Genomic DNA, 24,166 nt, shown 5'->3' with positions numbered 1-24,166 from the left:
ATTGCCACAAGGAGATAACTAAATATATTTCAGTTCGAAGAATTAAGTAAGAGTTTAACTCACTTTTACCTGTTTGAACTGAATCATGATGTCTTTAGAAAGTTCCATGTCTTTAAACATTCCTTCAAGTTTGCTGGTGAAAGCAGCTCCACATTCTAGCAAAGATTTTTATACATTTATAGTATTTCAAGGTGGTTAAACACAAAGAATTTAAAATGGGAAACATGAAAAGCAAAACTTACTTTAGCATGACATATGATCTGCAATTATCCATAAGAATGCATGCCCCGCTAATTCACCACATGTACATAAAATGACTGACAAAAGAGGCAGTCAATTAACAAAGTAAAAATTAAACTAACGGTTTCCCTTCAGAAATCAAAGAAAAGGAAGAGAGAATGACAAACATACCATGTTTAAGTTTGGACAGCATTGATTTTTCAGCATCTACAGATGCACTCTTCCCAACTAACAGGCGCTTGGCTAAATCTTTCTTATAGAAGGCCTCAAAAACATCCTTGCCTATGTTGAACAAAAAGCACAAAACTTGTAATATGCCAATTAAAGTTCGGACAAAATGGCTTTTAAAGGGCTTAATCAATCAGCATTATTACAAGTTGTTTTATTTTATACATTTTATCCACATTTGTTTAAATTCAAGAACACTGGGTCTATTTCTGTACTAGACATATCGAAAGTTCTTTTCTGTAAAGAATTAACAGTGCATTAACCTTTCTTCAGAAAAGCTTTAGTTAACTGATGGTTTTAGAGCCAAAATTCAAGAGATTAAAACAAGCAACAGAAGTTCAGGCTCTTAATAGTGGGAAAGTCAAAGTATATGGCAATTAAATAACATTCCTTCAGTATCCCAAATGAATTAAATACAATTTTAAACCTAATTCCAAATAGTTCCTCTAGGTTACATAAACCTGTTAGTTTCTCATGTGAGTGCTTTGTCTTTGAAGAAAACTTTTTATTTTTTTTGTTTTGTTTTGAGACAGGTTCTCACTATACAGTTTAGGCTGGCCTTAAACTTACTACATAGCCCAGGATGGCCTTGACTCACGGCAATCCTTCTGCCTCAGTCTCCCAAGTGCTAGGATTACAGGCATATGCTACCACACCCGGTGTAAAATAAAATACTACAAAAGTAATAAATACTTACCATAGATAAACCTAAATATGATCATAATTTTATCCAACATTTTCTCAAGTTCTTCATCTGTTGCTTCTTTGTTGCCTGCACGAAGTTTTGAATCTACATACTTAGCTAAAATGGGAGGAAAGTTTGTTGTTTAATGATCATGGTTATCCATAAGGTACTGGGCACTACATATACCCAAACAGAAGTGACATATACTGAGTTTTGCTGTGCTTCAGACAGATATAGATGAGATATAGAGATACAGAAATAGATACACAGATACTTTCTTAAGTTTCCAAAGTCAGGGAAGTCAAGTTCAATGCCATAGAACTAATAAACACTAGAGCTTGAACTCAAGCCCAAGTCTTCTGACTCCAGATTGAGTGCAGTTTCCACTATAAACATGTTTACTAAAATCGAGTATGGCTGCACACAGCTCTGTGCAGAGGTAATCAAAGCAGCCAGAAGACACAGAGCATCTTCTGGAGTTTCCATTTTATACTGATGACAACAATTCTTAAATAATACTTTTCTATTAAAATAAATCAAATATACTACAGAGTAGAAGGCAAAATTTGTCAAACTTTTAAAGATAAACAGACTTCAACAAAATGTAATCCTTTTGGCAGAGGGTCAAAAGGGTTTCAGGGGTCCTCTCCTCTGACATTAATGTGTACATAAGTGGGAAAACCCGAGACACTGCAGGATACACCGTATCTGTACACTACATGTACCGAGTTATTTGGTTTATTTTCATGCTGGACTTTTTTCTTTTTCACTCACAACAGTAATTTTACCCTGCCCTTTATTGTAGCCCAAACTGTAAGCCTATAGCAAATACTCTGCCCATTTCTAAGTCACAAGAGGCTTGGAAACCAAATAAACTTACTACGGGTAAAAGTAAGGCCCAACATTTTGTCTTAAAAAAAACATTGTGTTTAGCATGTGGGCTTTGAGACATTCTTTAACTTGAAGGACTTTTATCCCTCAATAGAACCAGGGCCTTCACGCTGAGCTCCCTAAAGTGTTTTTGTTGTTGTTTTTGAGATACAGTCTCACTAAGCTACTGAACTGACCAGGTTGGGTTAAAACTGTGATCCTTCCACCTCAGTCAGCCTCCTAGAATGCTAGGATTACAGCTGTCTACCACCTTGCCCAGCTTGAAGGACTTTCTTAAATCCCCATCCTTACGAACACTTTTCAGATTTGGTTTTACCAGCTAAGCAACCCCAAATAAATGAGGTGCTGGTATCACAGAACCTTGTCAAAATTTCAGATTGAGAGTTTCTGAATAAAAGAACAACATTAAAAAACGAGCAAAATGATTGGAAACATACCTATAAGTTCAGCAGGTTTATTTGGTCTTTTGTTAATGAATGTTTCAAATGCTTCTTTCATAGCATTGATAAATTTCTCATTCTTCAGAAAGCAGATATCAATTATATGGTCAACTTTATCTTTAAAATCCAGCAATTCTTGAACCATAGTTTTATCTTTTTCAGGATTAATAACAATAGTGCTCCCAAATGCCTAAAAACAAAAATTGCCACATTTTACAGGACTTGATTATCTACAATGAAAACAACACCAAAATCACATTCTAACTTGGCATATGCATTTACAAATCCTAAAATATTAAGACTGTTTATGAAGTGAGGAAACGAAAACCAAAGTGTTAAAATAGTCAAACTGATACCATTCATCTATAATTAGAAAAATAGGAATGACCAGTAGGTACACAATACCCTAACAGAGTATTATTAGAACCCTCCAGGATCTTATTCACTCATTCATTCATTCATTCATTCATTTATTTGCAGTGCTAGGGACTGAACTCTGGGTCTTCACACCGATCTATATTCCCCAGCCCTTTTTAATTTTGAGACAGGGTCACATTAAATTGCTCAGACTGGGCTTGAACTTGCAATCCTTCTGCCTCAGCCTCCCGGAGTGCTGGGATTACAGGTGTGCACCACCACACTCGTCTTTTTCTTATTTTTACAGAAGTCAGTTTTGAGTTTTTAAAGAAATGGCTATTAAAATTAAAGGAAGGAAAGAAATTGTGAATTCAAAGAAAAGCCCTCTTTCCAAATTCACTGCTTTAAGTTGTGCAACTAGAAATCACATGAGAGATCAATCAGGTTTTACTGCCAATATGACACATGGCTACCATTTCTCCGGGTGATTTCTCAACATTTTTCTTACAGTATAAAAAAAATTCAAATTTTCCTTACTTAATAATAATGTGGATCTAACAACAAATGCTTGCTGGTACTAAGTCTGGCTCAGATCATAAACCATGAGAGATGTCACACAGAAATTGTTAATACCTTTATGTATTCAATCCACTGCTGCAAGAGAACCTGAACTCCACCTCGAACTCTGCTGAAGAGCTGATACAGGAGAGATAAATCTTGAATTCGGTTCTCATCAAGGAGGTTATTTAAACCTGAATTTTGAAACATTTTGACATTAAGATATAGCAAACAAAGAAGGCCAGATATTTTAATAAAATTTAAGTTAAAATTATTATTGTGACACTGGCTTGAACTATGTATGAGTTATAATGTAGAGATTTGCTTTGAACTAAATGCAGATAGACAACCACCCTTCTGGGAGAAAACTAAATATAGCTGCTTTAGTTGATGATATAAAAAGTTGACTGTATAATGCAGTGGTGGTGAACCTATGCCACAGTGGGCTGTTTGTACCACTGAAAGCTCTAAAAGGTTCACCATCACTGGTATAAGCATTTGTGCCATTTATGTGGTAGAATCAGATTACAAATCAATTTATAAAAACTGGTTTACACAAATACACATTTCAAATACCTCATATATGCAATATCCACATTATGTCTAATATTAGCACACATAGCTATACTTCAGAGTATTGACTGTGGTCTGTGATATATCAGATAAAGAAGTTATCTATGCTGCTTACAGGAATCCCTTGGCTGCTAATAAATCAAAAGCCATGCAAAAATAGGTCAAGTTTAAGTGATGTTCTACTGTATTTAATTTTCAGAATGAAATAATGTAACTGCATTAAAGTTCTAAGTATGCCCATTTTAAACCAGGTGTGGTGGTGTAGCCTTGTAATCCCAGCATTCTGGGAGGCTGAAGCAAGAGAATTGAAAGTTCAAGCCTACCCTGGGCAAGTTAGTGAGAGCCTATCTCAAAATAAAAAAAAATAAAAAAAGGCTGGAGATACAGTTCAGTACAAAGGCCCTGGGTTTAATTCCCAGTACCACACACACACACACAAAAAAAGAACTCCCCAACTCCTATTATTTCTCTCTTTTCTTTTTAGGGTGGATCCAGGGCCTTGTTCATGCTAGATAAGCAGTCTACCGCTGAGTTACATTCCTAGCTATTCTCCACAATGCACTAGTAGATGCCTTTTCTCAGTTACTATATCTTTCAGAGAAGGAAATCGGCACCTCCATACAGTTTACCTTGATGAACAGGAAGAAGGGGTTGTGTCTATCCTCAGAAATGTAGCCACACACTTATCAAGATTTTGAAATGGCAATGTGAAAAAAAAACTTTTTTACTATTTTGCCACTATTTAAAGTTATCTCTTATTTACCAATTGCCAATTACCTTTTTGAAGAATTGCTGTTAAATGTTCACCTAGAAGTTGTTTTTCTACAGTAGCAATTAATGATTTCCTACAAGGAAAAAGTTTAGAATTACTGAATTTGACATTCTAAAAATGTAATGCCTCTCCTGAGAATAATTTTATGTTAGTTTTAATATTCTTCTCCTATGTAAAAATTTAATAATACTCAAAATTACTCTACTTTATGCCTAGAAGAAAAATAGTGTGCATTTAAGAATTTGATTTACATCATGAAGTAAATGTCTCCATGGTCTTGCTGTGGCTAGTTTTTTCCAAGTTTTTCTGCTTTTATTAGGAAGGTAAAGAAGCTACTTATGCTGGTTACAGGGACACCTTGGTTGGTAGTATTTAGAAAGGTACAAAAACAATTTGTCCTATGAACACTCATTGAATTTTAATCAGCCTAAAGATTTTTAAGATCACATCCACCTCTAATACTATTTTAAAATTATGTCCTGAACACACAACCCATAATCAAATCCTTGAATAAATCTAATTAGCTAGGGAAAACAGTAACTTGAATTCTGCATTATGAAAACAACCATTAAAGTCTAAATAATGCTTGAAAATAGTTACTAACGTGCCTAACATGCTATAAGTGATTTAACAACATTTTAAGACTATTAGGCTGAATATAAATACTTACTGAGTAGTCTGATCTAAGTAAGTAATAAGTCTGTCTGCTTCTTCTTCTAGACGTTTGTTAACATGATGAAGATATTCAGGAACCTACAAAGATAGTTTTTTATATTATTATTTTCCTCCCCACAAATCATTCAGAAAATGTCAAGTCCAAAAGATCCTAGAAGCAGCCCTGTCAAATGTGACAGTGTTGAAGCATATGTAAAATTACAGGTAGAGTTTATGATCCAGAATTCTGGCCTTTAAGAAGAAAGAAAAAAAGGAGCACCTAAGTGAGAAAAGAGCATCATAACATTGGGAAGATAAATGCATAGGGGAGTTTATGCTCTACGAAGTAAGGTTTCTTATAAGAGACAGTGGATTTATTAATCATGAATTTTAAATACCTCTCTTTCTTGCATTAACTTTTGGCCTTCAGCTGCATAGAGCCGGTTAGTTTCTTCCAAAAACCGCTCTTCAAAAGAATCTTGATAAATCTAGGGGCGAAGGGGAAAATAAAGGGGTTCATTTTTTTAATAAATATTTACTGAACATCTTCTATGTGAACAGCACCATGAACGTGGTTTTTAATCATCAAACAAGGGACAAAATCAGCTACATAGGTAATAAAGTAACTTACTTGCAAATCAGAAAGCATGCTTAAAAGACTTCTGAGTAAACTTGTATCAGTTGCTTCACCATTCCTTTCCCTCTCAGTCAAGAGAAGAATGCCATCAATTGTCTTATTCTGGACTTTCTGATCACTTATAATATGCGCCCTAAATAACTCCAGTCCCATGTCCCTAAAATAGAAAACATATAATCTAAATTAATTGACAATACCATTTCTGCAGAGCCTTCCTTGATTTCCTACCTCATGTTAATTAGCCCTCCAATTGTAAAAGGGTAAAATCCACACATTTATTATTATTTTTTTTGGTACTGGGAATCGAACTCAGGACCTTGCACTTGCCAGGCAGGGGCTTATGCCACTGAGCTATATCACCGGCCCAATTCACACATTTTTGAATACACATTACTAGGTTAAAGCATACCAGAAACTCATTCTGTCTTTAATGAGAACTGAAGCTAAATGCTTGTCTTCCTCCATAACTAAGTTCTACTGTATTATTTCCTCTGGTAGATTTCTTCCTTGGTCAAATCAAGAGATAAAATTAGTTCCAGTACATGAGATTATTTTCACTGTACTGGTACTGAAAGCTTATCTGGTCATGTATTAACTGGCTTCAGTACTCCAAAACCAGTGAACTCTGATCATTGTTATAGATACATGCTACATACACAGTGAGAGCAAGAGTTCACTATACTATTCTATCTTTGTGTATGTTCACTTTTCCATAATATTGTTACAAGAAAGTAAGTAAACTTTTTTTTGCGACAGGGTCTCATTGTGCAGTTCAGGTTAGCCTTAACGTACTATGTGGCTCAGGCTGGCCTGAAACACAGAAATCCTCCTGCTTCAGCCTCTTGAGTGCTGGAGTAACAGATATGGCCCACCATGCCCAGCAAAAATGAGTAAACTCTTGATGGTCAGCAAAATGATCCATTTACAAATATTCTAGAGCAAATTTTAGCCCTCCTGCCTAACGAAGGAACTTCTTAATATGCCCAAAGTGAGCTGTCTTCAACATCAGCACAGGCGAAACAGCATCAAGTAGGTAAACTTGCTATAAAAGACTAGAAGCCAAATGTGAATTTTCAGGAGAATATTCACAGTACTATTTGCTCATTCAGTAGCTTAATTAAGACCATGATTTGTAACAAATCTTCATAATATTCGTAATTATTTTTCTCACATCCTTACCAAATGGAGGGTAGCATTGAATTCTGAAGAACGTAAGTTCTATCCAGAAACAAAAAAATGCTCCTGATCATGATCTGTCAATGAAAAACAGAAAGCCAATAATTTTTAGACTTTGTGAAGCCAGCATATTTATTTTGATAAAATACGGAAACTGAAGGGTTTTACTCTAGACTAGTAGGATGCAACATGCAGATAAATACATCTACCTGAGAATATGCCCATACTATTTTCATTAAGGCATTCTATTGTCTTATTCTTTGCTGTGTTTTCTAGAAAAGAGACACTTAAAATGGTCCTCTAACGTCTTTGATACTTGAGAAATAACTGAAAATAAAAACAAAGGATCAAGGGGAAACTCATACAATCCTTCCTTAGCAACAGCACTTGGGGATGAAGCTACCTTAAAATTGTACCTGTGGCACTTGCGGCGGGGGGAGGCAGGGGTGACCTGCCTCCAGCCAGTAAAGGAGGCAATATATTTTAACACTTTTACTTGCAGAATATAAAGAATAAATTACATGTGTAATCCCAGCAATTGGGAGGCTGAGGCAGGAGGATTGCCTTGAGTTCAAGGCCAGCCTGAACTTCATAATGAGACCCTGTCTCAAAAAACAAACAAAACATGAAAAAGAGAATAAACTAATACTAGGCTAGGGACAAGGGAAAAGGTTGTGATCTAAATAAACTAAAATACCATCAGGCAATCATACAGTGAATAGGGAGCCATCAAGACTTGCTGGGGATGTAGCTCAGAAATAAAGTGCTTACCTAGCATGAATGAGGTCCTGGGTTCAATTTCCAGCACCCCCCCAAAACAGAGACAAAACACAACTTTTTAATGTAATAAATAATTTTTTGGTTAGGTGTGACAAAAATAAAAATGACTCTAAGGTACAAGTCATTTTGAAATGTTGGCTTGCCTCTAATTTGCAATTTTAAAATTTAAAAACTCAATGTTTCCAGTTCAGAAAAAGAACACTTATTAAGGCAGTCTCCCTATCGAAAAGCTTTTAAAACTAACATTGCTTCCAGAAGTGGTGACACACCAGGAAACCCAGCTATTCCGAAGGCTGAGGCAGGAAGATCACAAGTATGAGGACTGCCTGGGCAATTTTAAGAAGACCTTGTCTCAAATTTTACAAAAGGGCTGGGGGTGGACGCTGTAGCTCAATTGTCCCTGGGTTCAAGCCCAAGTACTACAAAAAAAAAAAAAAAAAAAAAAAGCTGGGGATATAGCTCAGCGGCACAGCTCCTGCCTGGCAAGCACGAGGTCATGAGTCCAATTCCCCGTACCAAAACACAACACAATACAACAAAAAAAACTAACATTCCTATACTTGAAAATAATATTTTAAAAAGACTATGTTTGGCTGAAATGTGATACTCTTTCCACCTTACCATTTGCCTACAATGGTTCTGCCAGCATCTATCGATCTTCTTTAGAAAAAGAACACTATCCAATGAATCCATGAGATGTATGTTAAAGATATTTTAAAGTGCTTAACGCAAGCAATATATGCAATGTAAGAGAACATTTGTCTTATATATGGAATACACTATACACGAAATGAAACAATAGCAACTACTGAACAAAATGTGATTTCTTAATCTGCAAAAAAAGTTTAGATCCCACTAAAAAGCATCTTTAAAAACAAGTCTTAAATATAATTGATTTCCATCAGATTATCTTTCATCAAATGGAAATTTGGTAGGATAAAAGAACACAAAGGGTTAACACATAAAGAAATTTTATTTATTGGGGCTGGGGATTTAGCTCAGTGGCACAGCGCCTGCCCGGCAAGCGCAAAGTCGTGAGTTCAAGTTCCGGTACCGGAAAAAAACCAAAAAAAAAAAAAGAAATTTTATTTATGTGAATGTAACATATAGATTTGGACTCTAACAAAGCTAAAAAGTAAAAAATTTGTCTCTTACTTTGGAAACACAAAGGATAAAAGCATCAAATCAACAAAACACATGCATTCCACTTTAAGCTGGGTCACGGAAGGAGGGAGAAGACAAAAATGTAAGGCTTTTTTAAAAAGGATATTCTCTGAACTGGTGAATTTGTGCTTTGATGTGATCTTCACAAATCTGTCTCAGTTGTTTGTATAAGTTTGCAGAAATCTTGTAAGAACAGAGATTTTCCACAGCCTGAAAGATTGAACACACACTTTCTTAGAAAGACGACAGAGGGGTTGCTTCTCAATTATTTATATAAATGTCCATTATTTTGTTATTTCTACCACACTGGCTTATTAAACTATGTTATTCATCCATTTAAGACACAAGTAAAATGACTATATATATATGTATATAATATACGTGGGTGGTAAGCTTTTTCATGACCAATGTACTACATAAAAAACAAGTTAAATATATTTACGATTGCTGTACAGGGTAAGGAGAGGGAATCAAGCTAATTTTCACCCTGTGAGGATAACCAATTTGTAGCAACTGCTACATATAAAAGCTGAGTTATTCTTTAAATTGTTAATTATTTTCACAAGCAAAACTCCATTTCAAGTTTAAAAACAATTTCACCAATTTTTTTATGCATCAGATGGATCAGGCACTCTTACTACAAATGAATTAAAACTTATTTATATTTCCTTGCGTTTTCTCAAATAGAAAAAGTAGAAATTATTGCTATTAAAATGAGTATGATATAACTAAATAGCAAGAAAATTTTCCAACCTTGCCATTTTGCAGAAGTTTTAAAATTTGCAAATCTGAATGAACATTAGTTACAAAAGAACTGACTGCATTTTTACAAGGAAGTGATAGTTGAATAGTTTTCTATTATACTCAAGTCCTAAAAGAAACAAGCTTCAGACTTTAGTAAGTTTCTTAAGCGTATCAAAATCTTTCAAATTTAAAACAAACATGGCAAATCTCTGGTGAACTATGATATAATCTACAATTCCAACTGGGAATCACTTACGTATAATACCAAGATTCCTTCCTCACAACAGAAGACAAAAATCCCATTCAAATGGACTCCAGAGGGGGCAGGCAAGTTTTGTTGGTTGGAGTGGAATTTTATAAATATGTACACATTGTTGGACGTCACATTCTCAGTGTGCAGGTCCAGTAAATAATTTGGCAGATAAAGTGAAAGCTTACAGGAACCCACGTCATCACTGGAGGGAAGTCTCACCAGGAAACAGCAAGCCAATTAGACTCAGGAGGTCTGGAGGAATAGGAAAGCTGAGTCTCCTCCGACCGCATTCCATGCGACCTCAGGTTAGGCCACAGATACCTACGGGTGTGGTAGTATTTATTTTATGCGCCTCTGTTCACACTGGTCCTCTTTCCTCCTTCAGTATTCCTCTCATTGTATTTCAGTGCTCCTTTTGAATGCCTGACCCATTTTCTCTGCAGTTTTCATTTTCCTGCCTAGATTCTGGCATATGACTTAGTGTACTGCGTCTTTGCTTTTCCTACTTTCAGAACTTCTCTAAATCCTGTTTATCCCATTTTCTTTTGCTGTGTTCTCCTTTCTCTCATAAACCAGTTCATTGACACATCTGTTTATCCTCTCACACAACATACATGTACACTTCTTGGCCTACTTCAAGTTCTCAGCTGCCTCAGCTGCCAGTGAATCTCACAGGACTCGCATCAATCATACTACACTGATTTACCATTAAGTCAAAATTATTTATATTTTGATATGACTTCTTGACTCCTGATCCTGACTTCTTGATTCTCCTTAACGTCTGAAAGTGATCACATGGTTAGGTATCCATAAGTGCTTTAGTACTTCTTGGTTTTGTAAAGGAGATGTATTAAATATTGAAAAACTAATATATAGCCAAGTGTGGTGTCACTTCTGTAATCCCAGCACTTGGGAGGCTGAGGCAGGAGGAATACCACGAGCTCAGGTCAGCATGATCTACATAGTGAGTTCAAGGGCAGCCTGAAGTACATAGCAAGACCCTGTCTCAAACAAACCACAGCAAAACAAAACCAAATATACCCATAACTGCTGTTCATCTAGTAGAATGAGAAAACTGGACAGAAAACATGTAATTACAACAGTATTCTAGGTGCTGAAGTAGGGATAAGCAAAGACATGAGGCCCTTAACCTGTCCTTCAGAGGACTGCAAGTCAAGAAAACTTTTCTGGCTAGGAGTAAAGAGGCAGTTACAAAGATCTAGAGGAAAATAGACAAAAAGCTAGTAAGAACAGTGAGACTTAAACTAGGCCTTCATCTGTGTTTAAATGGAAGGTGGTTTAAGAAGTATAAGGTAGGCTGGGGTTCAGCTTAGTGGTACAGTGCTTGCCTACTATGCATGAGGCCATGAGTTCCATTCTCAGTACCCAAAAAAATAGTTTGAGGCAAGAAAGGCAGGAACATCTAAGGTGAGTTCTGAGGGCCAAATGCAAAGGGAACATTCTAGTTCTCTCATTTAGCCTCAAATACTACCTAGTAACACAAAACAAATCTTCCTTCCTCAACAACTTTCCATCAAGTAGTTCACATGTATAGTACTGCTATGGATCAATCTCATAATAGGCATAAGTAAAAGGCAAAGGACAGAATCGAATGGTTTATGATCCATTCTCACTTTGTAAAAAATGAATACAAATATACAGAACTGTTTTTACATACATAAAACATTTCTGGAAAGACACTAAGAAAACTAATAATGATCCTCGAGCAGGGACTAGCTATGAGGTCAAAGCGGGTAGAAGTGACACTTCCCACTACATGCCTGTTATGGCTTATGTCTAGATGCGCCCTCCAAGCCTCATGTGCTCAGAGGTGGGGCTTTTGAGTGACTGGGTCACTGGTATGTGATACTGGATTAGTCTACTAGTTGGTTTAGCATAGTTCTGGGTGCTGGTGATGGATCTGGTGAAGAAGGAAGGCCCACCAATAAGTGGTGGGTGGCACCTGCCAATAAGCTTGCATCTTCCTGCCTGCCATGCCTGCCATGCCACCTTGCCTTGCAGCCAGCCAACTACAGACTGAAACGTCTACAAACTGTGAGCTAAAATAAACCTTTCCTTCACTTGTGGGTTTCAGGTATTTTGCCCCAGCAATGACAAAGTAACTCAGACAATGCTACGTAGTACTTCTTGGGCTTTCAACCAGATAAATATATTAAGTATTGAAACAACTTCAAATACTTGCTTCCCCAAATAAGACTCTTTCCAGCTTCTCCACCACACATCTTAACTGGGCACCCAGGGCCTGGTCTTATCATTTTAGTCTCATGTGTGATTCTAACCTTCTACAACTCTGATGTAAGTACTTAGCTTTCCTTAATCTTTTTTTTTTTTTTTGGTCTTTTTGAGACAGGGTCTCGCTATGCAGTTCAGGCTGGCCTTGAGCTCACTCTGTAACCCATGCTGGTCTCGAACTCACAACAATCCTGCCTCAGCCTCCCGAGTGCTGGGATTATAGGTGTGTGCCACCGCCCGGCTCTTTCCTTAATTCTGAACAAGACTGCTTGGAACAATCATGTATGCCAAGTTTTCTGTTCTTCCAAAACTTTCTAAAATTTCTGACCCTATGGCACAGTAAAAAAAAATTATATCATAATCCACTGCACAAAAATTTATGTATTAAAACAAAATCTTTGCAAAATGACACATCATTACTATGTGTGACACACTCTGAGATCTTCTATTACATTTGTTTTTTAAAATGCTGACTAAAGGACTGAGGGTGTAATTCAGTGATAAGAACACATGCCTAGTATGCTGAGGACCTGAGTTCAATTCCCAGCACCACTATATCAATATATACATACAGTACATGCATACATGCTAACTACAAATTATTAATTTCGTGAACCTACTAGAACATAAGCACCTTAGGAGCAAGGACTAAGTGATTTCTGTTATCATCAAGGTGTCTGGAGCTTTGCACACAGGAAGCAGTCGTCAACAAGGAATGGGTGCTTACTAAACAATCTGTATCATTAGGTGCTTGGACAGAAACAAGAGTAAGAGTGTCTTAAATTACTAATTAAGAGTTTGAGGCCTGGCATGGTGGTGCAGGCCTGTAATCCAGCACTTGGGAGGCTGAGGCAGGAGGATCATTGTGAGTCTGGGACCAGCCTGGGCTACAAAGTGAGCTCAAGGCCAGTCTCAACTGCACAGCAAGACCCTGTCTCAAAAAGACAAAAAAAAAGTTTGAGATAAGCTCTATTTTATTGTAGACCTTTGAAATTTGCCTTTTGAAATACATCAGTTATTTTATATTTCACTAAATAACACTTTGGAAATCTCTGGAGTTAGGTCTAATACACATTGCTAAAATAACCTTATGTTTGGGGGCTGGGGATTTAGTTCAATGGCAAAGCGCCTGCCTGGCAAGCGCAAGGTCTTGAGTTTGATTCCTGGTACCGGAAGAAAAACAGAAAACAAAAAACAAAAAACAAAAAAAACCTTATGTCTCTCAAGTACCTATTTATATTAAACAGATTCTAGGTAGTTTTACCAGTCCTTTAAATAAAACTTCTTTCTATTTAAGCTCCCAACCATTAGTAGCAAATATGATGTCTTAAATCTTCTGAAGTAGCCAGATATAAAACATATTCTACAAACTTTTAACCTTTATTCCTCCAAATCCCAGCCCCTCTCCACCAAATTTCACTCACATTAAAAACGTGTTTTAAAACACACACATCCGAAGAAAATAAAAGCGGGAAGCAAATGAAATGCAAAGTTTTACTTAACAGACAATAAAACAAATACTACATTCCCACCATGGTGCTGAACTCTAATCTTCTGCTTAATGGGTTAGTACTTAATTTTCCAACTCAAAAAAAAGGAAAGCACACTAAAAAACTTTTTAAAACTGGTAGTAGTAGTAAAACATAAGTTATATCTTTCTGCAAAAAAGAAACCAATCATAATGAAACTTAAATTACTTTTCTTTTTACATCTAATAAACATGACTTAAGTAATATAAAAATCAAGGACTAAGAATTTATAATTCCACATGTTTTTAAAACAGCAGTGATAGTGCTGATTAACAATTCAGCAGAAAAACGAGAAACACCTAACATAACAGACCAAGTTTAAAACACCAACAGGTTGACAGCAGTTAGACTTACAAAGAATCCAACAGCTAGGCACCAGCACTGTTAAGAATCTAACTCACTCTCCTATAACCATTGGCTGCTTAAATAATCAGACTTTACAATGGGTAATAACTTATACTGAGATGGACAATTTGCTTCTTCTCCTGTGGTCATCTACTATATAAATGAATCATTAATAGAAAAGTTCCTTATTAAAAATTTATTTCAGAAAAAGCCAACTAGAGTTCTCATTACTAATGATGGATAAAAATATTTTCATCAGAATTGAAATATGAACTAGCCAGTATGACCCTATGGCAAGCGGGCCACAGCAGGCTGTTTGTTATCACTGAACGTCCAGAAAGTTCTAGACTAGACCATTTTCAAAAGTTAACAGCTAGACATTTTATAAGAATACATGTTACACTCTCATATATAAACTTCCAGCAGTTGTAAAATGGGCAGCTGACTTTAAAACACAATGCAGCTAATCATACAAAGCCCAAGAACATGAGGGAAATAATCCTACTATTTAAAATATTACTTGGCAAAAAATGCACCTCAAAACAAAAATTCCAACTGTAAGATACTTAATATAAAAACAGGACATAGCCCTGAGAAGTGCAAAGGAACACTGTTCCTAGAGAGTTCCTAGTATTTAATTGTCAATTTCACTAATGGTGTCTGCTAAAGTATATTTGGAATGTAATTATTTATCAGACAGCTGTTCTGGCTTAGTATGGATTTATGATTTAAAAATATGTGGCTGTAGAGCTCTAAAATAAAACATAATTTAAAAATAGATTTATTTTCTAAAGACTCAAATATTTATCACTGATGATAACCTTTATGTAGGAGGGCGAACACAAAGTACTTTTTTTTTTCCACAAAGTACTTTTTCGCAATATTTTATTTATAACGAAACAATCTAGTCATATAGGTAATATTAAGACTCCCTATTTTGCAAATGAAGAAAGTGGGCCCAAGAGAGAAGCCGTGGGAGCTGTAACCACTGGAAGTGTCATGCAGTGGATCCATTTGGAGCTCACAATGTGCCACAGATTGCTTCAGATGCTGGACATGGAACTACAGGACATGTTAGTCCTGCTGGATTTTGAACTTGCTTTGGTCCCAATGCTCTGTATCCCCGTTTGTACCTTTTGGAATGGTAATGTTTATTACGTTCCATTGAATGTTGGAAGCGTTTAACTTTTCATTTGTACAGGGGCTCACAGCTAAGAGTTTGCTGTACATCTCGGAGGAGACTCGGGACTTAAGACTTTTCAGAAATGCTGAAACTATTAGGACTTTGGCAACTTGCAGATAGTCTAAATGTCTTTTGCATAAAGGGATGTATGTGAGTCTTTGAGGGGTGAAATGTTATGGTTGTAACGTAATATAACGTCTTTGTATCTGGAAAATGGTTTAAAGAAATGTGTCTGGTTGCCAGGTTGACAAGGAGTGGATTGTTCCGGTTGATACACTGTGATAACTTGGGGAGTATAAAGGTGACTCAGCAGTTCTACAACCTAGGGTGAAAAGGATGTGCCTTTCCTGCTCTAGGATGTTCTTCATTGTTTCAAAGTGAGAAGTTTAGAAGGTTAACTATGTGATTCAGCAGGGAGCCAGGGTGCTTACTTTGTACTCATCCTGAGCCTGTGCAGGAGGGCATGGAGATTATGTGAGTGCAGCATGCCCCCTGGGTGGGGGTAGGCTGCTTACAATATAAGGGAGGGAAAGAGGCTTGCTAGCTCTGCCATTCCTCTCTTTGCTCTTGTTGCTTTGCTATCTTCCACCACCATGAATGTTTGCCCTCGGCCATATGCCACTCTGCCTCTGCCTCAGAACCAGCCAAGTATGGTCTGAAACCTCCACAAAGTGTAAGCTAAATAAACCTTTCCTTTGGGTATTCTGTCTCCACAATGAGAGAAAAGTAACCAAGACAATTGATGATAACCTATATGTAGGAGGGCGAACACAAAGTATTTTTTTTTTTCACAAAGTACTTTTTGGAAAAACAAGATCAAAAACAAAAAACAAAAATCAAACAAAGTACTTTTTGGCAATATTTTATTTATAACTAAACAATTTGGTCATATAGGTAGTGTGAAGACTCCCCATTTTGCAAAGGAGGAAACCAAGACTTGGAGAAGTAACTCGCCCAAAGTTTTATGATTAATAGCAAATCTAATCTAAGGCACATTAATCAACTCAAGTTAGTGCATTTAACCACTGGTCTATTTGCATCAATCAGTAACAAACAGCCTGGTAGTACCAGGTACTTGAGGCAGGAGGATCATTTGAACCGAGGGGTTCAAGACCAGCCTGGACAACATAGGGAGATCCTGACCGAAAAAAAAACAAAACAAAACAAAGAAAAACAAAGGCAAAAAAAGCAAACAAAGAAACTAAAGACAAAATATTAACCACTGGTTCACTCCTCCAAGATTTCAAGGTTGTAAGAAACAATACTTTTAAATCTTAAATCTAGCCGAGCATGGTACTACTACACACCCGTAATCCTAGCACGTTGAGCAGGCTAAGGCAGGAGGATTGGCTGTGAGTTCGAGGGCAGCCTAGAATACAAAGTGAGACCCTGTCTCAAAATAAAGGAATAATTTTAAAACTCTGGTACTATTCTCATTTAAAACTAAAAAGACAAGGCCAGGTGTGGTGGCACATGCTTGTAATCCCAGCACTCAGGAGGCTGAGGCTGAGGCAGGAGGATCACCATGAGTTTGAGGCCAGCCTGGGTTACGTGAGTTCAAGGCCAGCCTGCATTATAGCGAAACCCTGTCTCAAAAAATTATATTAAAAAGACAGGGCCGGGGATATAGCTCAGTGGCACAGTGCCTGCCTTGCAAGAGTGAGGTCATGAGTTTGATCACCGGTACAAAAAAAAAGTGTTTGTTTATTATAAATGCACTCTGGCCAGGCGTGGTGGCACAGGCCTATAATCCCAGCATTAGGGAGGCTGAGGAAGGAGGATTGCTCATTGGGAGTTCGAGACCAGTCTGGGCTACAAAGTGAGCACAAGGCCAGCCTGAACTGCATAGAGAGACCCTGCCTCAAAAAGATAAAAAAAAAATTACTGTAAGTGCACTCTGAACAGCAATTTCTTTTTTAGAAACCAAAATTTAATAGGCAGTACATACAACCAACCCCAGAGACTTCCATATTTAAGCTTTAAAGTCAAAACACAAAATGGTTTTTCATGCGGAAAAGTTATGAATAAAGATATGCCAGCAAGTATTTACCTCAGGGAAAGAGTGCCGTAGGGTTTGGAGAGCTTTTGTGTAACTACATATTTTCTCTATCATTCAATTTTAGGAGAGCACTTTTTAATTATATTTGAATGAATCAAAAAACAAGTACCTGCATTATGAAATAACTTCACCTCTTTATCTTCCTTTTTGAACTTGAACATCTCAAGATAATCTGAGAACAATCCAAAGCAGCATTTATAGCTGGGCATGGTGGCCCACACCTGTAATCCCAGCACAGCACTGGGGAGGCTGAAGCAGGAGGACTGCTGCAAGTTCCAGGCCAGCCTGGGTTACATAGTGAGTTCAAGGCCAGCCTGAACTATATAGGAAGACCCTGGCTTAAAAAAAAAAAAAAAGACAAAGCAGCATTCATAAAATTCTGGTAAAAAAAACAACAAAAGCCAGGCATGGTGGCGCACGCCTATTATAGTAGTACTCAGGAGGCTGAGGCAGGAGGATTACTGAGAGTTGGAGGCCAGGCTGGACTACATAGTGAGTTCAAGGCCAGCGTGAACTGCACAGTGGAAACCCTGCCTCCAAAAACCAAAACAAACAAACAGAAACAAATGCTTTTGAATGTGTTATGGCAGAAGCAGGATGGTACTACAAAAAATGCAAACAGTGCAGTTGTAACAATTGTAACTAGGCTAAAGAAACACAACTAAATAAACACAAGTAAAATTTCTGAAGTATATGAAAGTAAAAACAAAAAGCCATAAGCTCTTGATGCAAAAAGATTTACTAGGAAAAAATGATTTACTAGAATCAATTCATCAAGGAAAGTATTTTCAAATCAAACTCTCAGGAAAAATATTCAAAGTAAAGAGGGTTCATTAATAACTGTAACCAACATGTTATAAATATGAAAAATATAAAGTAACATGCTACTGAAACTAAAAAGGTTATATAACAGCACATCTAAACAACCACCACATATATACACACATGAAGATTTCTTTTCCTGAAGTAAAACCATTTAATTGCTTCAAACACAACAGTAGTATATAAAATGTCGTGTTATTGGTAAGGTGGTACTGGAGGGAAAAACAACAATAGGAATTGAGCATTTGAGTTTGCCTCCCCACGTTCTGCCAATGTAACTCTGGGCAGGTTATTTGGCTTCGCTGAGACTCAGTCTCCTCATCAATAAAGTATGGATAATTACTACGAATCTACTCAGAAAGAGTTTCTGGAATGTTTAAGTGAAGTAACAGAGATGACTCTGCTTTGCAGGTGCTCACACACACTACATGAAGAAAAGATACTACCACATGATCTCTGAAGGCCTTTCCAACTCTAGACCACAATTCTACTTTTACTATTGCGCAACTCAGGAGCTGCACATGTAACATACTAAAGGAGCCAATGAGGTGCACTTATCCTTACCTAATAGCTCAGCATCACTGCTACCAGTTGACAATTACAGAGCACTACTACCTGTTGAGCACTGTTCTAAGTGTTTTGCAGGCAGTGACTCACTTAATTCTCATTGCAATACAAAATGGTGATCTCAACTGATATATTCCAAGCGAAAAAACTATACTGTGCCTTATGAAAAACTTCGACTAATGCTATCATATTACATTTATATATCATAGTGCTTCATCAAGCTGTTTTTTTTTTTTTTCACAAACAACTTATTTGATTCTTATAAACAACCCTGAAAGGTACATACAGTAGCAATTATTTCCCCTATTTTAGAGAGGAGGAAACAAACGGTTTAGTACCTTGCCTAAAAATCACAAAAGTAACAGCAGTCAAAATTAGATCCCAAATCTAATCCAGAGTTCATTTGTCACAATACTACATCTGCAACTAAAATACGAAAACTGAAATACTTACACACTGAACCAACATAATTTTTTACAAGATAGTCATCAAAAGTATTTTTAACAGCAAACTGCTAATGCAATAACAGAAAATGACTGCTTCAATTGGTTGTGTCAAAACATAGTAGGTCAAACTCTCATGGTAGCAACATGTATAAATCAGTAGGGTCAATTGCTTGACATATTTAAGTTAACCATTTCAAGTACAGACCAATTTGTTGCAAAAGCAATCAATCTGAACCTCATACTAAGTTGCTGGGCTATCACTTGCTGCTCATTTCTAGGCTAAGGTGTGCTTTATGGTGACCAGCAGATAGAATAAACATCAAAAGCAAAGAAAACAATGGCAAAAAGCTACTAATAAGGACGTAGCATAATAAAAAATATGAAGAATACATGCATGTCTTGAGGCCTTTCCCATAGGTAGGTAACACAACAAAGCAAGAATTGTCACAAGCTGGGTATGGTGGGGCACACCTGTAATCCCAGCACTTGGGAGGCTGAGGCAGGAGGATCATTGCTAGTTCTGGACCAGCCTGGGCTACAAAGTGAGCTCAAGCCCAGCCTGAACTGCATAGCGAGACCCTGTCTCAAAAAGCCAAAAATAAATAAATAAAGAATTGTCACAATAAAAAACAACTGTCAACATAGAACGACAGGTCACAATAAATTATCTTTAGGATCTATGCTACGGGATTTCATTGAAGATAAAACCTTATTACACCAAGGCATATAACTGAATTCTTATAAGAAGAGTCCAATTTGTAACCATAGTTTATGTGAGAGTATGTGGTCTGATTATAAAAGAGTGCACTGATCAATGAAGAAAGTATAATTAGATGGAAACCAGAATGTACTTAAGGACTCATTTCAGCAAGTAAAAACCATATGCATCCCACCACAATTTATGTATGGTGACTCAAATCTGGTTATCCACACTAATACATACCTGGTAGAGCTCTTCTAAATTGTACTTAATTGAAGTACTATTCTGAATAGCTTCCACTGCTTCTTTTAGTTTCTGCCATGTTTCATCTGTGTAGTTTTCTGGTAATTTAGGCTTATCTAGATCACATGTGAAAGAGTGGGGTTAGAATAATAGGTAGGAAATAGTAAACAAAGACCCATAAAACAGAACAGCACTGCTATTTTTAGGATGATTGTGATATAACTACTATGTCCAAATATTAATGTGACTACTATATTTAAACTCAATATGAATAAAACTGAAAACAGAAGAATACTGTTCAAGTCATATGGACTCATCTATTAAAACTGAAGGTGAGGTTTTTTTAAATCCCCTATTGACTGTATTGCCTCAAAAAGTAATAATTCAAGCATGACACACATAACAATTCTGCTCTTGTCCTATCATACATAAAACCAAAGCTGACATGAATCTTGTATCCGAGATTTAAAATACTGAGAGTCTACTATGGGAAGGTATTCTACAAACTTCTTAATCTTCTCAACAATGCCCTAGGGTATTACTATTCCTATTTTACAACTGAGGAAACTGAGGTTAAAACTCAGGAATCTTGTCCAAGGTCACTTCGCTAGTGAAAGGCAAAACTGGGATTCTAATCCAGGTCTCTTTAACCCCCAAATTTATGCAGCATCTACAGAAATGGAGAGAAATATCTTAATTCAGGTTTTAAACTATGTTTCTAAGCAGAATGAAATTTTTAAAAATTAAAACATCCAAATGACTGCAAAACCCAGGCAAAATTTTCAGAATGAAAAGAAGCCTCTTAATCTAGCTTTAAACTTCACTGGCCAGCAACAAAAGTGATTTTTATAAATGAAAATGAAAGCATCCGAATGCCTTGAGAATGTGTTTTTACTCTAGGAAGGACAGAAAAGTAAACAAAATACTGGAAATCAGTTTGCAAGTCCAATTAGGATTATAGCCCATCTCCAAATTTTTGGCTATTAAGTCAATATATCTATAAGTGAAATAATGAACACATTAGTCAATTACAATTCATATTCACTTTATTTTTTTCATATTCACTTTAGAAAGCTCTACTATTATACCAGAAAGAACACAACTCTTTCAAAAACCTGATGAGAGTGATATAAAGTGTTAAAAATAGACAAAAACAGTGTGATAACTTGTGCTTGATACAAAATTGTTCATATTCCTTATTTCTACACTAAAGTTGCAGTATAGACAAAATATTTTTTGAACTAATATTTAGCAACAATGCACTTATACAATAAATGTTACTTTAGCTCATTCATTTACTTCTTCATTTAATAAACACTTTAGCATCTACTACTGGCCAGTTATGGGTGAAAAAGTCATAAAAATAGAAACACATTCAACAGATAATAATTTTGCTCAAATACATTTTTAAATGATTTTTATTTTTGCACCCATAACACTGTAACTTAAACAAGCAACACATAACTCACACACAAGAAAATTTTCCTAAGAGCTATAGATCAATATTCTAAAACCCATTTTGGTAATGAAAAATGTAGTAATTGTATCCTTAGACTAGTGGTACCTCTGTGTGTACACAATATTTTTTCATTTCCAAACTGTAGCTACTGGAAAGAAATGCAGAGACCCTAAATATTTTTCTCCAAGTGTTTCATGACTATAACACTCAACATTATGAAACTATTTCTAAATTTTATTAGAGCTTAAGATCACCAGTGCTGCCTTCATCTCTAGAGACTGGAGATGTGGCCTAGTGAAGCAGAAAAGTAAAATCTCAGTAGTGCCAAGGTTCATTAGGCACCTGAAATAAATAAACCTCTTTGGAATACAAATTTCTAACCTGTAAAACCCAGATCGATCATACCATATACTGTCAATGTTATAAGGAATGACAGACAGGTAACACAGGTAGAGACTTAAAAATACTGCACAGAAACACCCGTATATGCTTCAGCACAAGGATACTCACCACTACCCGGAAAATGAACCCTCCACCAAAAAAGGACCTCCCCTCCACCTCACTGATTATGCATAAAACATTAGGCCACCTCTACACTGTTTAATGTATTAACAGAAACAGAGCACGTGACCGCTCAAGTGTCAAATCCTTAGTAGTTGATTATGGATTATGGCCTTGGTTACCTTTAAAGTTCTTGATCACTAACTTCTTAGCGGAGCCAGGCTTGCTGTTAGCAAAGCTAGAGGCGGTGGTAGAAGATTTGGCTAGGCCGTTTGCATGATGTACGGAAGCCACAGAAGAGATTAATATACTCTTGTTTTTAAGTTGTTGCTGCTGAGATGTTGCAGCAGTTGGTGATGAGGAGGAGGAGGAAGAGGATTCCTCAGCCATCTTCGCATCAAACCCTACAAACTCCAGGGTGTCTTCAAAACGTAGCTTCTTCTGTATTGGTACGTGGCTGGAAGCAGCCACGGGAACCCCCAGGCAGAAGGTCGAGGTTGAAGGGGAAGCCGAATCCCTGGGTTGTGAAGGAGGAGTGGAAGAGGTGGAAGAGGTGGAATCAAAGTCTTCTCTCTCGTTACTACTGTTACTGCCGCTGCTGCTGCTGCTGTTTAACTTTCTCTTCTTGGCAGAGGTGGGCGGAGTGGTGCTGGTATTACCATCAGTGGCAGATCTGACCTCCTGAGCAGCAGCAGCAGCTGAGGGATTGGGGGAAGAAAAACCTGTTGGAAACATGAAAATAGCGGGGTCAGCAGGCAGAGGAGCATCAAAACCCTACGTTCATATGCCTGCGTGAGTGTAGGAGAGAAAGTGGCAATGCTAGAGGGGGAAGGGAAGAAAGAAGAGAGGAGAAACAGAGGACGAGAAGGAAAGTGAAGCAGGAGCACACAGCGGGGAATGGGAAGGTTGGGAAGGCGGATAGGCTGACACCAGAAGTGAGCAGAACGAGGGGGGAGAGCGAATGAGGAGGCAGACAGGTAACCGGTCCTGCCGTCCCCCCTCCCCAGCTTTTCGATCTCTCTCCCCCCTTTCTGCAGGAGCGACTCAGTCTGCGAGGCTGCAGCTCCTCCTCCTTTTCTCCCTCTCTATGGGAGGGGGGTGTGCTGTGGTTGAGAGAAGGGGGAGGGGGAGAGAACCAGGTCTTGTTATTGTCAATAGCACAAGAGGCTAAAGATGGCGCCACTTCCGGTCACGCGGCGCCGAGGGAGGGGCGGTGTCTCTCGCAGTGGGGGGTGGAGAGAAGGACCGCAGCCCCCCGAGGGGCGGGGGAGCTGGCTCACGGTGGCGCGGCGGGAAGGAGACTGCTGAAGCACCCCTAAGCTCACGTTTGTCAGCTCCCGGTCTTGCTCCGTCTTCCCTTCCCTTGCAGCACCCTCTGCCCCCGGCCCAGCGGTAGTTCCCACCCCTTCCTTAACGGTCCCGCGGGGAGGTCCGCGCCGCAATGCCCTTACCGGAAGTGACTGGGCAGACACTTTTCATAGTGCCCAGATCCCGAAGCCCCCTGGTCCGCAAGACTTGAGTGGGGGGGGGGTGCGGGAGTGGGGGAGGGAAGAAGGGGGGCAGAGAAGTGAAAGGGAAGGGGGCGGACCTTCGAGACACCTTCGGAGCTCCTGATTGGACCTTTCTGGATTTAAGCCGGGCAGGAGGCCTGGGTTGGGGATGGGAGGAGTGCCAAGAAGCCTACAGGGGAGGGAAGGCGGTGACAGCGAGAGGCGGGATGAGCTAGCTGGGAAAAGAGACGCGAGAGGAAGGGAGGGGAGGAGGGAGTAAAAAGTAAGGGAACAGGGGAATGGAAACTTTGAAAGAGATAAAAGAATAAAGAGAGCTTTCAAGGCGGCGGGAGTAACCCCCCGAAATAGAGGACAACGTCATGCCATTATGCCTGTTGCCAGAGGGCAGTGTCAAAG

At 37.9% G+C, this 24,166-nt stretch overlaps 1 protein-coding gene across 5 annotated transcripts in view; it reads right to left on the bottom strand.

Annotated features, from left to right (window-relative positions):
* Nucleotides 1–24,166, bottom strand: part of Cul4b (cullin 4B) — a 56,657-nt gene that overhangs the window by 11,764 nt on the left and 20,727 nt on the right. The window contains exons 1-15 of one of the 5 annotated variants that reach the window (XM_013509444.1): nucleotides 23,848–23,866; nucleotides 22,442–22,981; nucleotides 20,300–20,415; nucleotides 9,262–9,365; nucleotides 8,613–8,682; nucleotides 7,215–7,288; nucleotides 6,030–6,192; nucleotides 5,797–5,886; nucleotides 5,415–5,497; nucleotides 4,750–4,817; nucleotides 3,475–3,593; nucleotides 2,482–2,674; nucleotides 1,166–1,270; nucleotides 412–522; nucleotides 64–155 (exon numbers count right to left, since the gene is read on the bottom strand). In XM_013509444.1, coding sequence (XP_013364898.1) covers nucleotides 64–155; nucleotides 412–522; nucleotides 1,166–1,270; nucleotides 2,482–2,674; nucleotides 3,475–3,593; nucleotides 4,750–4,817; nucleotides 5,415–5,497; nucleotides 5,797–5,886; nucleotides 6,030–6,192; nucleotides 7,215–7,288; nucleotides 8,613–8,682; nucleotides 9,262–9,365; nucleotides 20,300–20,415; nucleotides 22,442–22,649 — 1,596 coding nt within the window. In that variant the 5' untranslated portion in view covers nucleotides 22,650–22,981; nucleotides 23,848–23,866. Of the gene's footprint in view, nucleotides 1–63; nucleotides 156–411; nucleotides 523–1,165; nucleotides 1,271–2,481; nucleotides 2,675–3,474; nucleotides 3,594–4,749; nucleotides 4,818–5,414; nucleotides 5,498–5,796; nucleotides 5,887–6,029; nucleotides 6,193–7,214; nucleotides 7,289–8,612; nucleotides 8,683–9,261; nucleotides 9,366–20,299; nucleotides 20,416–22,441; nucleotides 22,982–23,584; nucleotides 23,662–23,710; nucleotides 23,815–23,847; nucleotides 23,867–24,166 lie in introns of those variants that run through there. The other 4 variants (XM_005413658.1, XM_005413659.2, XM_005413656.2 and 1 more) reach the window with 4 other exon arrangements.

The sequence above is a fragment of the Chinchilla lanigera genome, unplaced genomic scaffold, assembly GCF_000276665.1.
Source record: "Chinchilla lanigera isolate Chin_1 unplaced genomic scaffold, ChiLan1.0 scaffold00171, whole genome shotgun sequence".
Classification (NCBI taxonomy): Eukaryota; Metazoa; Chordata; class Mammalia; order Rodentia; family Chinchillidae; genus Chinchilla; species Chinchilla lanigera.
This window is presented reverse-complemented; position numbering and strand designations above follow the sequence as displayed.